Source organism: Ipomoea nil, unplaced genomic scaffold, assembly GCF_001879475.1.
Source record: "Ipomoea nil cultivar Tokyo-kokei standard unplaced genomic scaffold, Asagao_1.1 scaffold1421, whole genome shotgun sequence".
Lineage (NCBI taxonomy): Eukaryota > Viridiplantae > Streptophyta > Magnoliopsida > Solanales > Convolvulaceae > Ipomoea > Ipomoea nil.
The window spans coordinates 7995602-8010789 of NW_017617849.1; the positions used below are offsets into that span (position 1 = coordinate 7995602).

A 15188-nucleotide genomic window follows, 5' to 3' on the forward strand; every position below is an offset into this window, starting at 1 on the left:
AGACGAAGATAATTTTGTTCTAAAATTTAAGTAACGGGCCGAACTTAACTGAGGCCAATGTTTTGGCCCAATGGATCCTGCTTCCGAGCCCTTATAATTGGGCTTCGCTTGTGATGGGCTGATTACATGATGGGGCTGAAATAAAATTATGTAATTTTAAATTTATATATAAATTATAAGGAAAAGGGTCAAATAGAAATCTTTGAACTTTACTTAAAAGTGAATTTAGATTCTAACTTTAAAAAAGTGTAATTAAACACTCAAATTTATCATTTTAGTGCATTTAAATCCAACAACAGGTAATTTATTACTTGAAATAACCAATTCAAGTTGATCGGATAATTGTCTTGGTAACTATAAATTTTTAAATTCGATTCTTCGTGGAAGTTGTACATTGACATTATTTTTTGAGTTTGATAGGTATGAACAACCTAAACTAGTTTACTTCATTATGGTCTTTTGACGATAAAAATCACAATGCTACTTTACTCATACAGTGTACCTTCGTATAGTGACAATATACTTTTTCATAAATCAAAATTCTGCATGCTTCAAGCAAGTTCCATGGTGAGTTTTCACTGTAAATAAAAAAGTAACGGGATTGTTTTTTTTTTAAGAAAAACTCACAATAACTATTTAATGGTGTATAATTAATAAATTATATTCATGTGTAATGACTCGTAAACCATACAAAATAAATAAATTTCACTAAAAAACATAATGAAACAAGGTCGATCAAAAGATATTAACAATATTTAAACTTTGTTGGATTACAATCTATCATGATTTTTTTTTTCTTTTTCTTTTTAAAGGAAAATAAATTGTACATGTTCAAATGTATTGGTGAAACCTGTGGTACCTACCCAGCCTACATCTAGGGTTTAGGTGGGGATTGGCCAATATGGCAATGAATTCCTTAGAAAAAAATGACAAACAAAGCTTTCAGACATGATTCCCCCCTCCATCATTTTGTCCACGCCGCTGCAATTATTCACTCCGTTGAATTCTCATTTTTATTTTATTCGTTATACTGTTCTAATATTTACATCTCGCAATATTAATAGAGTAAATATCCAAAATGGTCCCTCGACTATAGTTAAATTCACAAATTGGTCATCGATTTTCAATTTCAACCAATTAAGTCTTGAACTTTGTAATTTTGACACGATTTGGTCCTCCATCTATTTGACCGTTTGTTGACCGTGATTGACGATCTCCAGAAGAACCTTCAGCTCTCGTCAGAGCACATGGAGGCCTCTAGGATGACGTTGCACTGGTTCGGAAACACGTCGTCTTCTTCGCTCTGGTACGAACTCAACTACATTGAATCCAAAGGGAGGATGAAGAAAGGCGACCGGATTTGGTAGATTGCTTTCGGCAGTGGATCCAAATGTAACAATGCGGTCTGGAAATGCAACCAGAACCTTAAAAACCGACGATGCACCATGAAATTACATATATATCTTCAAAAATCACAGTCAACAAATGGTCAAATAGACAAAGGACCAAATTTGTTAAAATTACAAAGGTAAGGACTTAATTGGTTAAAATTGAAAGTCGAGGACCAATTTGTGAATTTAACTATAGTCGATGGACCATTTTGGGTATTTACTCATATTAATATTACTTTTTTATACTCCTAACTCTGTTACAATGTACGGCATATTATATGTTCATAATTAATTTCTCAATCTACCGAAACACAAAAAGTAAATACCGTTTCCACTAGAGCTCAAACTTATGACCTCTCATTTGGAAGAGTCCTTCTTACCACTATACCACAAAGTCATTGACAAGTTAAATCCCATATAAATCATCTCCCGACCTATCTTTTCTTACTACACTAGTTTTAAATCTCACAATTTACAACTAATTCAGTTATATCTTGATTATAGTCTCATTTGGAACCACATTTACAGTCTTTCTTTTTTCCATGAAAGAAACAATTCTTTATACGTATTTGACTTTTAGGCCTAAATTTCAGGCCATCTTCCCCCATGTCACCGGCGCAGATGTTCCTTTCGGTGCCAAATCATCGTACTCTGCCGGCCCAAACTGGGGATATGATGTACATTATCCACACACCGCACTCCCACTTCTCTTCTGTTTTTTCCCCCAACTCTGTTCACGATGTTGATTGAACATCTTATCGTTGCTAAAAAATGTCTCTAATTGCTATTGAATTTTAGTATTTATACCACTCTTTACATTTCCATTCCCAACAATTTTATTCCTGCGTACCAAACACAATGTAATTTGAATTCCAACTTTATTCATTTTTCATTGAATTACAATTCATTTTCCCTCTTGCCAACCAAACGTCATATTAAAGATCACAAGTTTGATTCTTACAAACACTTTTCTGATCGAATATGTTGCCGAACACTCTTTTGATATACATCTCATATGTAGGTTGTGGACTATTACATGGGAACATGATTTACACATGAGTGACTGCAGTTTTCTTCGTCACAACAAACAACTCTTGTTTATAACAAGTTGTAAAATATTTTTTTATTATAATATGTTGTATTAAGAATATAAAATTTAATCTCAAGTCTCAACCAAGCGGAGCTCAAAAAAATAAATTTTAGTCAAATTCGAGCTTCAAATTTTTGAACTGAGCCGAGTTTTGAGATATGACAATTTATACTTTACTCAACTCGGTTACATTTTAGGTAATGCTTAAAAAATATGTTAGGAATATATCAATAATTAGTTATGCTAAAGTTAACTCATTATTAAACTTTAATATTTATTTGAAAATAAAGTATATTATTTGTTCCTTTCAAAAAAAAAGTATATTATTTGTGAAATAATACGTGTATTTGAATATTAAAATGTTTATAAATAATTAAGTTTTGATATGAATTATTACAATATTATAATGCCTCAAAATAAGCTAAATGGTCCAAATTACACCTTCCAATAAATTAGAAATTAAGTAGGTGGGTAGATAAACTACTCATCCTTTTTTATTCTTTTGAAATATTTTTGTCCCACCAAAAAGACATTTAAAACCATTCACTTTCACTTAAAATTTTGAGATGAAATAATTGTAGAAATATAAAATCTATTACATTTGAATTTGTATCTTCAATCATTCATATTCAAAAGCTTCCAAGGGTGTTGCATAGGTGAAAATGTAAATAAGATTAATTATTCTCAAGGTTTCGAGTATAGCAAGTGTTAGAATAACTCTTCAATTAGTGTTTGACTGGAGCTTAAGCTTTAAAGAATTGCGTGTGTGTGTGTATTGTATAGTATGATTATTTCATCTTAAAATTATCATCAAACGGTTGGAGAACTTTTCAATTAGTATTTGATTGAAACTTGAAATATATGTAAGTGAATATAAACTGTTGTAGGATTCAATACAAAAGACACCAGGTCTAACCGATACCATAAATCCTCTCTCTCATAATCAACAACGCCTCTACTAAGGCTCAATCTCATGACTTTTCATATAGGAGATGTTACTATATGTTATCTGAGTATAAGGTGCTTGATAGAGAGTGAAAGTGTTATTTTTATTGATTTTGTGTCCAGCAAAATCAAGCGCGTGATGAAAAAGGGGTTGGGTTACCTTGGACAAGAATGTCAAATAATTGTCAAATTTAGGTGATATCCGCATTAGCCTTTGCCAACCAAATCATTAAACTCTATTAATTAAATATCTTTAAAGTCAAGTTCAAATCCTTTTGGATCGGAGGGGACATAATTTTGAATCATATTTCCTTCTAAAACCTTTAATCATCCAAAATACAAACATTTCATTTATAGAAAACGCTCCTTATTTGTGAAAATATTTATTGCCTTTGTTTAAGTAATAAATTGTAATTATTTGTAGTATTAATTACAAACTATCTTTTCAGTATTGTCTTGTGTATGAAAGAAAAGGAGGAGGGACTCTAGCTGTCCGTCTATGCAGACGTGACAATTCTTCGAGCCTTCGAGATGCTCATCATGAAATCACCATAGACAAGTTGGCAAACACTATCCGGTGGTTGGTGAAGGAACTTTAGATCTCTCCGGTGATTGGTGAAGGACACGTATCGTATTCTTTGATCGATAATAAATGACATTTTAGAAATTGCGTGTTATTAAAAAAAAAAAAAGACAAAAATTTAGAAACTTGTATTGCTAAAATTTTGCATATTCCGTTGAGAATCAATACCCAGTCTTGCATTTTTCAAAAGCGGTTGAATTCCGATTTTCACTCAAAATGTTTGATTGATGAGAAATGATGTTATAGAAATCACGTGATGTTCAAGAACAAATTGACAAAGTTTAGCTATCTGTATCTCTTGAATACGAATCAATCAATAAGCTGGCACTTGAAAAATCACATACTTCTCACCAAATAAGATCATTGTTAAGTCTGAATCTTTCCAAACATACCGTACAAAATAGTCGTGATCAAAATTTCAAATGTAAAATTTAAATTTTCGATCATTTTTTATTGAACGAAAATCACAACTTTTCTATATGCAGATAAGAGTACATTATAATCAAGAAATTACTCTTACAGTCTTACAAACATATTAAACAATACCCAACGAACGGAAAAAAGTTATAACCTTATAAAGTATCCGATATCGAAAAAGTCGTTTTGAAGCCAAACTTTACAAAAATTTGATCTAATTGATTAAAAAAATGATATTAAAAAGCAAATGATTTATCATCATTCACTCTATGTAGTGTGAGGATCTCATCAACAACACCTATAAAGAACACATTTAAAAACATATTAAAAACGCCCAAATGGGGACCAAGTTATCCTGTGAATTATATGCCACGATACAACGTATGAACGCAGAGGATAGACACGCAAAACCTGCGCAGGTGGAATCAATCCTCCAATTTCATCCCACCCAGGAAGTTAAAAGATTCGTATTCCCTGTCAGTTAACCACAACCTCTTCTGCAATATTCAAAAGGTCAATTCGGTTCACTATAACTGATATACCGGAGAATCTTCCATTCTTCTTCCACAATCCTCGTTACTGTTTGCAGCGTAGGATGAATGCAAAGATCAAGTTGAAATGTTGAATACTTACAAATTTATGGTCTCCCAATCCAATCCAAAGACAGGGTCAAAGGTATCTTCTTGCTGTAACTAACTTCGATTTTTCAAAGCTCCGATCTTTTTCATTCACCAGTCCAGTCAAACCATAGGAGAAGCCTCCTGAAAACTGGAATTGTTTAAAAATTTCTGGTTTGGGTCGCAGCCATTGAAGCCGCCTGCTTTAAAGGGCGGACTCTTTTGGCGGCTCTCTTCATCTCTGACTGCATTTATCTTCTCATTTCAGTCATATCTTTGCGTGTGCGTGCCCCTTTCCCTGCAACTGTCTCTTTCATTCTGAGCTTTTCTTGTTTAGTCTCCAATTTTGATCTTCTTCATATACCCTAAGGTTTTAGCAAGGTTTCAGAGAGAATTTAGGCCAAAATATTTGGTGTTTTACTAGGAGCTTTCACAATTCTGTCATTTTGAATCCTGGGTTTTGCTGTTACCCTTTTTGTTTTCTGGGTTTTGATTGAAAAAGTGACATCTCTCTGGAATCTCCAGATCTCAAGCTGAAGAATTTGAAGATCTGAAGGGGAATCCCACCTTGGGTTTTCCATATATACGTTTGGGAATCTCAAAGATTTCACCTTTTTAATCTGGAAATGGGGGATGCTTCACATATCAGTGGCAAGCTAGATGACTCGAGTGTGGTGGAGCTGACAGGGAAGATCATGGTGGCGGCCATCATTTGCCTCTTCTTAGTGGTGATAATTGTGTTCGTCCTCCACCTTTATGCCAAGTGGTTCTGGTACCGCCGCTCGGAGAGCAATGGCGGCGCCACCACGAGGAGGCGGCGGTTCGATTTCGCCGCCGGGTATCAAGAAGTTACTGCCGCCGCCGCCCTCCGCCGTGGGCTTGACCCCTCGGTGCTGAAAACCATACCAGTAGTTGAAGTTAGCCCCAAAGAGTTCAAAGATGGGTTGGAATGTGCAGTTTGTTTGTGTGAGGTTTCTGAGGGTGAAAAGGCAAGGCTTTTGCCCAAATGCAACCATGGTTTTCATGTGGAGTGCATTGATATGTGGTTTCAATCCCATTCCACTTGCCCTCTATGTCGAAACCCGATTTCCAATCCCACAACCCCACCAGAATCAACACCAGAGGAGGGCTCGTCGGTTTCTGGTGAAACGCCTAATTTCCCCACGAATGTGTTGTTCTGGGGAGACGAGACTCGAGTTAGTACCTTGGGGATTGGCTTGGAGGAGCCTCAACAAGGCCCGATTTCTGCTCAATCATCATCATCGTCCTCGTCCTCAGCAGCCCGAGGAGCTGCATCAATCCCCGAGGGGATGTTGGTTATCGATATTCCTAGGCAGATTGTTGGCGAAGACGATCAGGAACAGAAATCTCCTATGACGACGAGATTGAGGTCGTTGAAGAGGCTCTTGAGCAGGGAAAAAAGGGTCAGTCCTCGTAGTCCTTGTGCTATTGTTGATGTAGAACAAGGCTCGAGAAGCCAAAGCTAATACTTGCGTGGTATGCAAAAGCCAAAAGGCAAACCAATGCATAGAAGGATATGGTTTCGGGATTTAAGGTCACATCCCGAGATGAAATGAGCGTATCCGTTATGCTCATTTGTTGTCTGTTCTTTGATTCTTGATGCAGAAGATCAAAACTACAACTTTGATTACTGCATCCTGTATAGAACTTGTTTATCGTAGTTGGCTTCTCTGTTGAGGATGGAGGCAATCCCCCCTCTCCTACAGAAGAGTGTTATAGATTATCTTATGTTAATGTGAAATCTCGTGTATTCTCAGCACCGTTACACATGAAAAAAAAAAAACATCTTATGCTTATCTAAAACATCATATGCATATGAGATTTCTTGATCTCATTCCCTGTTACACGTATGAAAGAGCATCTTATGCGTATCTAAAACATCACACTCACAAGAGTTCTTGATCTTGTACCCTGTTACACGTATGAAAGAACATTAATGCTTATTAAAAAAACATCACAGGCATACGAGATTTCTCGATCTCATGATTTTCATTTAGTCTGCAATTGTCTTTATGGTGGAAGTTGCTTCCATTTAAGATACACCCTTGTGAGTTGTTGAGTCAAGAATCAAGAAAGCTGTGTGGGGGAAATGATAGATTAATAATCTGAAGCCACTGAAGGGATTGAACTTTGGATAGAGTGGATATGTTGACCATTATTGATGGCATGTTTGATATTTTGATTCCAGAATCTTGTTCCATTTGCATTTTAATATGTTGAGCAATTAGAATATTAGGCTGCTAAACTTTGCAAGTTATCAGGTATGATATTCATTTGGACCTGATTAATATAATTTGCAATCAAACCAGCATAAGTAGTTGGCAATTGCTTAACTCAAGCTGAAACTGGTGATGCTGTCTTGATTCTTTAATTGCTTTAAAGTGTTTGAAAATAGGATATGACAAAGAAAGAAGGAATAAGGTCCAAATGGACCATTGAATGTAAACTGAAAGTGCAATTGGGCCACTAAACACCCCAAATATATGCAATTTCACTTGATAGCAGGTTAACATCCATTTCTTCCGGTTGCCTACTTACGTGGATGGGTGTTAACCTGCTATCATGTGAAATTGCATATATTTGGGGTGTTTAGTGGCCCAATTGCACTTTTTTTTTTGCCTAATTACACTTTTAGGTTACGTTCAGTGGTCAATTTGGACCTTATTCCAAGAAAGAACATGGCCATATCGTTAGTTTAGATTTTGCTACTCCAATTTGGACCGTATTCCAAGAAAGAACATGGCCATATCATTAGTTTAGATTTTGCTACTCCTATTTCAACTGACCACAAGGAGGTAAACCAGCATAGGTGCCAACAGTCCGACCAACTCTGTTGGTGTTGCCCTGTGGAGTTGTAACATTATTTTTATAGAAATTTGCACCTCCATGATTTGATTCTTATTATGTAAAAGACCTAGTGTTTTTTTTTTTTTTTTTCTTTTTTTACATGACACAATTTATAAGAATGCAACCACAGTCTGCTTACCAGCTACAACATAATTTTGAAAATTTTTGACAAACTGCACACAAGTTTGTGAAGATGAGACTTTGATACAAAACTGATACCTTACAAATTAAGTTACAATATTCACATCTGAAAACTAAGAAGCTGAAGCTCGATCACAGCAAGGTTTCAGACAACTTTTGCTGCGACTCTAAGAACACAAAGCCTACTCTTACAAGTTACAACGTAAGACTAAACAAAACTGAACTAACAAAGAACACCCTTAGCTTGGATGCTTCCCAGAATGGAGTATGGATTACGGAGGAGGACGAGACCTGAACATAGGAAGTTAAAGTTTGAGTAAACTGCATGCAGGTTATGCTGTGTAGTTCGTAAGCTCTGAACATTTGGGATTCAGAACTTACTTGTTCTGTGTGGGATTAGATCTGGTGGGAGGTATCTTCCGCAAACTGGAGTCGACATTCTTGAATGCTGCAGGTTCTTCGCCACCTTTCAGAGTTTCTGAAGAAGAAGAAGAAGAAGAAGCCATGGTTCCTGGAGATGATGAATGAGCTTTATTCAAGAGGACCCGACCTGCATCTGTCTGGGAAGCCCAGAATTGCAGAAGAAGAGCCATGGTGAGAAGGAAAGCTGCCAGCTTTCTCAGGCGCTGGAAGAAGTTCATGTCTGGTTTTTTGCTGTAGTGATCTTGGGATCTGGTAAGCTCAGAAGATGAAGGGTTTGTTTGTTTTCAATTTTGAGGTGTTTAAGGATGGCGGAATGAGATTTATATGCAGTGTTTTGGGGGATCCAATGTTGTAATGTGATCAGGATCCTCTCCTTTGACTATGCTGTGTTGTAACTATGACTTTCTGGATCAGTTCTTCAAAGTGATATGTATGAGCACCCACGTGAAACAAAAAAATCTTCTGCCGTGTTGTGTATTATATTGTTCTCCCCAGAAAACCTCAGAATATTTTAAGGTTTCACTTCAAAATGTCTTTCATCTTCTTCCAGTCCCCTTTTTACAGCTGTATCGATCAGTGCATTGCAGAAGAGAAAAATGACAACCTTGACTGATTTACCTTATTGTGATCTTTTGTCAACTATATGGTTATAAGACTAGTTGCGAACTTTCTTGTAAATCAAAGGTATTTGTTAGCTGGCCTTGCTTTTGTAGTGTTACTTTTGTGCATGAAATTTTCCAGTTGGTATCTTTCCAGGTTACAAAGGCTACTTTTTGACTTAAATGCATTGGCTTTGTTACAGTTAAGTCAAGAAAGATGCTGTGATTATATTGTTAATTTTATGGTTGCAGGCAGAATTGCAGATATGTGGCCTGAAATTTTAGTAAATTAGTAGTGATGCAGACAGTCATCGAGATCTCAATTTCCTGACATTTCACATTGTCTTGTCAGTTTTTTTTTTTTTTTTTTTTTTTTTTAACCTTAATGACACAAAATTTAGAACTCCACTAAGTAACTTTGCCGGCAGTCCTAGAGTGTAATAATTCAAATTCTTTTCTCAAAAGGTTTAATCCAAAATTTCAAAGATCTCACATTCTGATCAGACAAAGCATTTGAGAGAATATAAATTACGGTGATTCAATGACTCAGCAAACATAGCTAAATATCGATGCACATAAACATCTATACACTTTAAACATAATCCTATACTGGTGCTGCCGAAATTCGAAATCAATAATATCATTGGTTATTGTATGAAAGAAAAAAAAAATGCAATGAATAACGTACAATAAAAATAAAGTAGGCCCATGTAAATTGGTAGGCTTTATTTTTCTATTTATTCGATGGGATGAATTGCTATTCTTGGCCCATGAGTTAGTATGAACATGAATTGATTGAATTCTGTGCATTATGAATATGAATTTTGTGTATTATATTAAATGTTTATGTGTCTTTGGTTATATAATGCACAGAATTCTGATTCATTATATCGTGTTTATGTATATATGTATTATGAACATGAATTAAGTGTATTGGATCCGGGTTCACGATATAACGATTGCTATTTTGAAGTACAATCTTATTTTGTCTCGATTTAATTTAAATTATCGTTATATTATAAGATATAATTAATTTTGTGTTGTCACTTTAATATCAAATTAAATTTAAATACATTTAACTTCTCTATAAGTATGATTGACATAACAAGGCCAATTAACAACTCCGAAAATACAACTAGATTTTCAAATATTATTGTTTCATAACTATTAATGTTTGCATATTATGTTGTCTCTATCATCATGTTTTACTTTAAACTAAGCATGCCACTTTTAACTAATTCGACCAAGACTGCATGCTATATATATTGGTCGAGTTCAATCATAAACAATGACGCACATTATTATTTGATAAAAAGCTAAAATCGGATAAAAGTTAAACAGAGTTGTTAGCTGCCTATCATACTGAGAAAAACGAAATTAAGAAATCAAGAAAATAACAAAAACAAAAACAAAAGAACATACGATTCATATGGTTTACAAATTTACATGTGTTCACACGAGCGAAACAGTTCTTTTATTAATTATATATAATAATATATCTAAAGTTACAAGTATCATATTTATATGTAACCCTAAGTTATGATACATTTACGTGATCTATATATCCTATTTCGTTCATTGCGCTCTTTTCTACTTGCTTCACTCCACTATGCTATTTCAATAATATACAACAAACACATTAATTACATGCATGGTTTTCGGCTCGTCCAAGCTTAGCAGCACATCCTCAATTTTGAAAAAATAAAAATAAAAAAAATCGTGGAAAAAACACACACACACACAGTTTTCACGTTTTATGTGTCTTTTGTAACCAAAAAAGAAAAAGAAAAAAAAAATATTAAGATTGTTTCGGATAGGATCGGATGGCAATTGTGGTCAGAGTGTAGTTTTGAGTGATAGAATAAGGTGAGGTGTTAAAATTTTTGTCTTTAAATGGGTAAAAAATAATTTATCATTACCAATTTATTGAAGATTTTGACAAAGTTATAAAACAACTCTAATTCCTTATCCCAAAAGGCTGAATCCTCAACCCTAAGGCCCACATACTCCGATCCGACAAAACATGTGGGAGGATGTAAATCACGGTAACTCAATGGGTTAGTAGACAAGGACAAATGCCACTGCGCACAAGGAATTTGCCCACAACTCTAATTCCTAGTTATAGGGGTTGATAAATCAATTATAAAAGAGGCCACATCTACTACCATTGCACCCAATCAACTATCATATACAATAATAAGTATCATCTAGCCAACACAATCGACTTGAGTAGCACCAAATACAAAGTGCCATATCAACTCAATCAACGAATCTTTAGTGTGCAACTATGATTCATCCAAATATTTTTGAGCAATGCTAGAGACCCCGGCCCAACCCCTAATATTTTTTTAATACTATATTTCCAATATCCAATCTGTCACCCAAGAATCAACAGATCGAACTTCTCGTGTGGGCACACTCTAACTATAGTATCTGCTCAACACCAAATTATGCCAACCCTTGATTGAGGAGATATGACTCGAACCTGAGACATTTCTTATAGAAAGTAACCATCAAACCACAAGGTATTTGGCACCAAGGAATTTGTTAATTAACCTTTTTTTTTTGAAATTTAAAAATTAAAAAAAAAAAAAAAAAAAAAAAAGTGACCAATCTTGCATGCATGTGCAAACCGTGGCTAATTGAATTCCTTCAATAATAGTGCAACTACCCAATTAACCGGTAACTAGTACCCACTTGCTCACCAGCCCTACGTACACTCATTAAAATTACTTGACCACATTCACATATCAAAATAAAAATTTGATTTAGGGGAAAATTTTATTATATTTTTAATTTTTTAGGGGAAAAACTAAGGTATTGATTTATACATACTGTATTGAATCATAATATTGTGAGGACAAATATTCTCACAATACGAAATATAACTAGGCATGTATTTTGTATTGTGTAGTGTTGATATTTTAAAAATTTTTATATAATATGTCCGGTAAGAATATGACAATATTAAAATGTAAGACTCAATATTTAAAGAAAAAAATCTTTTTTTTTTTGTTTGTCGGAATAATATATTACATATTTACTTGGATAAATAATTATTACAACAGCAATGCGATTTGTAAAGTTTTTTTAGTTTTTTTCTTTTGCCTATTAATACTAGTATATTGGCATCAAATTAAACATTGCATACATATTCACAAGAATAATATAATATTATATTCTCTAAAGATAAGGTTCCCAAATTATCCAAATGCAGACTATTAAAGAATTCTTCGCCGGAGTGTCACTTTCCGGCGAACCCAGGAGAAAGAAGAAAATATTCCTAGCGCTCTTCGCATCAGTTCTCCTCGTAGCTGCGGTGGTCGGAGTTGTAACCGGAGTTAAATCCATCAAAAACAACTCCGGCGACGGCGCTGATGTTCAAGCACTTTCCTCCGAAGCCCACGCCATTGTTAAGTCTTCATGCAGCAGCACTCTCTACCCGGAACTATGCTTCTCCGCCATAGCCAACGGCGCCGGCAAGAAACTGTCGAGCCAAAAGGACGTCATCGAGCTATCTCTGAACATCACAATCGCCGCCGTGGAGCAGAACTCCGCGGCCATAAAGAAGCTAATCAAGGCCGGGAAAAACCTGACAAAACGCGAGAAGACGGCGCTGCAAGACTGCGTGGAGATGGTGGACGAGACCCTCGACGAGCTCCACGCCGCCGTCGAGGATCTGGAACAGTACCCGACGAAGAAATCTCTAATACGCCACGCCGACGACCTCAAAACCCTGGTCAGCTCCGCCATTACCAACCAGGAAACCTGCCTCGACGGATTCTCCCACGACACCGCCGATAAGCACGTGAGAGACGCCCTAATCGACGGCCAAGAGCACGTGGAGAAAATGTGCAGCAACGCCCTCGCAATGATCAAGAACATGACCGACACCGACATTGAAAACCAGAAAAAGCTTTCTGGGACTACTAATACCAACAGAAATCTGAAAGAAGACGATAATGACGGTGTGGAGTGGCCGGAGTGGTTGTCGGCAGGGGACAGAAAACTGCTGCAGTCGTCGAACGTGAAACCGGACGTTGTGGTGGCGGCGGACGGCAGCGGAAACTACAGGACGGTGTCGGAGGCGGTGGCGAAGGCGCCGGAGAGGAGTAGTAGAAGGTACGTGATAAGGATTAAGGCAGGGGCATATAGGGAGAATGTAGATGTTCCGAGTAGGAAGACGAACTTAATGTTCATCGGAGATGGAAGATCAAACACCATCATCACCGCAAATCGTAATGTCGTCGACGGCAGCACCACCTTCAATTCTGCCACCGTCGGTAAGCTTATCTGCTTCTAGTTACATTATCCATTCCTCGCATAAATAATATAAATAGAAAACAATGGAAAATACATTTTTGTAAAAATTTTGAAATTATTCTATATTTAGAAACTAAATAAAGGATCGGAGTTCACATAGCCACGTGTAAGGATTAAACAAAATAGGGAGAATGTTATTGTCCGATTATACTCACTCATAAAAGGTCAGTTAAAGAGATGGGAACCAGTAGAGTTAGTTAGGTTATTAACTTGGTCTAGTTCGTCAAATTAATTTGACCAAATTGACCTTCTAGATTAAGTAAATAAATTGTGAACAATTTAAACTAATTTAATTTATTGCGATGTTTTTCTGACTAGTAAACTTTCTTGTAAATCAGAAGTCTCAAATTAGTCTTAGCATGGACTACATGGGTTACTATAACATTTTATGTCATTAATTTTTGTGATAGAATAATTTAGCATTATAACTTTAAGAACATGGATCAAAACATGTAGGAATTATTCTTCCAAAAGGTTGAACCCCAACCTTAAGGAAAACGTGTAGGAATTATTATTTCGGTTTATTATTGTGTTGTCCGTTTTGGACACTTGTGCGTTTGTGGTTGGAGACTGTACTGTGATTTTGAACGGTGGGACCATCCTTAATCTTCTTTGTTTGTCGTGTTTCGCTGTCTGTAACAGCCGTGGTGGGGGCTGGATTCTTGGCCCGGGACATAACTTTCCAGAACTCAGCGGGGCCAGCGAAGCACCAGGCGGTGGCGCTCCGAGTTGGCTCAGATCAGTCGGCGTTCTACCGATGTGGCGTGATCGCGTACCAAGACTCCCTCTATGTTCACTCCAACCGTCAATTCTTCGTCAACTGCTACATCGCCGGCACGATCGACTTTATCTTCGGCAATTCCGCGGTGGTTCTCCAAGATTGTGACATCCACGCCCGCCGCCCCGGGTCGAGGCAAAAGAATATGGTCACGGCCCAGGGGAGAACGGACCCAAACCAAAACACCGGAATCGTGATTCAGAAGTCCAGGATCGGAGCCACTTCCGACCTGAAGCCGGTCCAGAAGCAGTTCCCGACGTTCCTAGGCCGACCATGGAAGGAATACTCTAGAACCGTTGTTATGCAGAGTTCAATCACCGACGTGATTGACCCCGCCGGCTGGCATATATGGGACGGAAATTTCGCCCTCAATACATTAGTGTACCGAGAATACAGGAACACCGGCGCCGGAGCTGGCACATCTAGGAGAGTTAATTGGAAAGGATTTAAAGTCATCACCAGCTCCGCAGAGGCCGCATCCTACACCCCCGGTGCGTTCATAGCCGGCGGTAACTGGTTGAGGGGAACCGGGTTCCCATTCTCTTTGGGCCTTTAATGCCAGTCTGTTTAGTATTGGGTCAGCCTGCAGTGGCGACAGCCAATAAAACATAGTTTAGTTTTCTCGTCCATGGCAAATAATTGTGGATCGTGCTCCACACAGCTTTGTGAATCACGGTTCAAAAAGACGTTGAATTTTATGAGTTAGAATAATATATTGTATGTGTTAGAAAAATGAAACTTATGTGGTAAGATAATGTTTTATGAATTAAAATAATGTACATTATGAAATATAAAAATGTATTTTGTAGGGGGGTCGCGTAAAAAAAATTTAAAAAAAATTACGCGAAACGACGTCATTTTTACCGTGGTCCACTCAGATTTGTGGACCACGGTCCACGCAATAACTGTTGTTTGTCCTTTGTAAATTGCAAAGGAAAATGCTCCAATTAGATCTTACCATTTCATAGGGATGGATGAGAGAGAAAAAAAAAATAGGAGGTATATATAGCACT

General features: G+C 36.7%; 2 protein-coding genes across 2 annotated transcripts; both read left to right on the forward strand.

Annotated features, from left to right (window-relative positions):
* Positions 1-4800: 4800 nt before the first annotated feature.
* LOC109187496 (RING-H2 finger protein ATL3-like) lies at positions 4801-6893 on the forward strand. The gene is made up of 2 exons (XM_019337697.1): positions 4801-5101; positions 5569-6893. Exon 2 carries the CDS (start codon positions 5670-5672, stop codon positions 6528-6530), a length of 861 nt encoding a protein of 286 aa, XP_019193242.1. The 5' UTR covers positions 4801-5101; positions 5569-5669; the 3' UTR covers positions 6531-6893.
* Positions 6894-12222: 5329 nt separating this feature from the next.
* On the forward strand, positions 12223-14802 carry LOC109187489 (pectinesterase-like). Its single transcript, XM_019337690.1, has 2 exons — positions 12223-13357; positions 14040-14802. Exons 1-2 carry the CDS (start codon positions 12286-12288, stop codon positions 14729-14731), a joined length of 1764 nt encoding a protein of 587 aa, XP_019193235.1. The 5' UTR covers positions 12223-12285; the 3' UTR covers positions 14732-14802.
* The last annotated feature ends 386 nt before the right edge of the window (positions 14803-15188 follow it).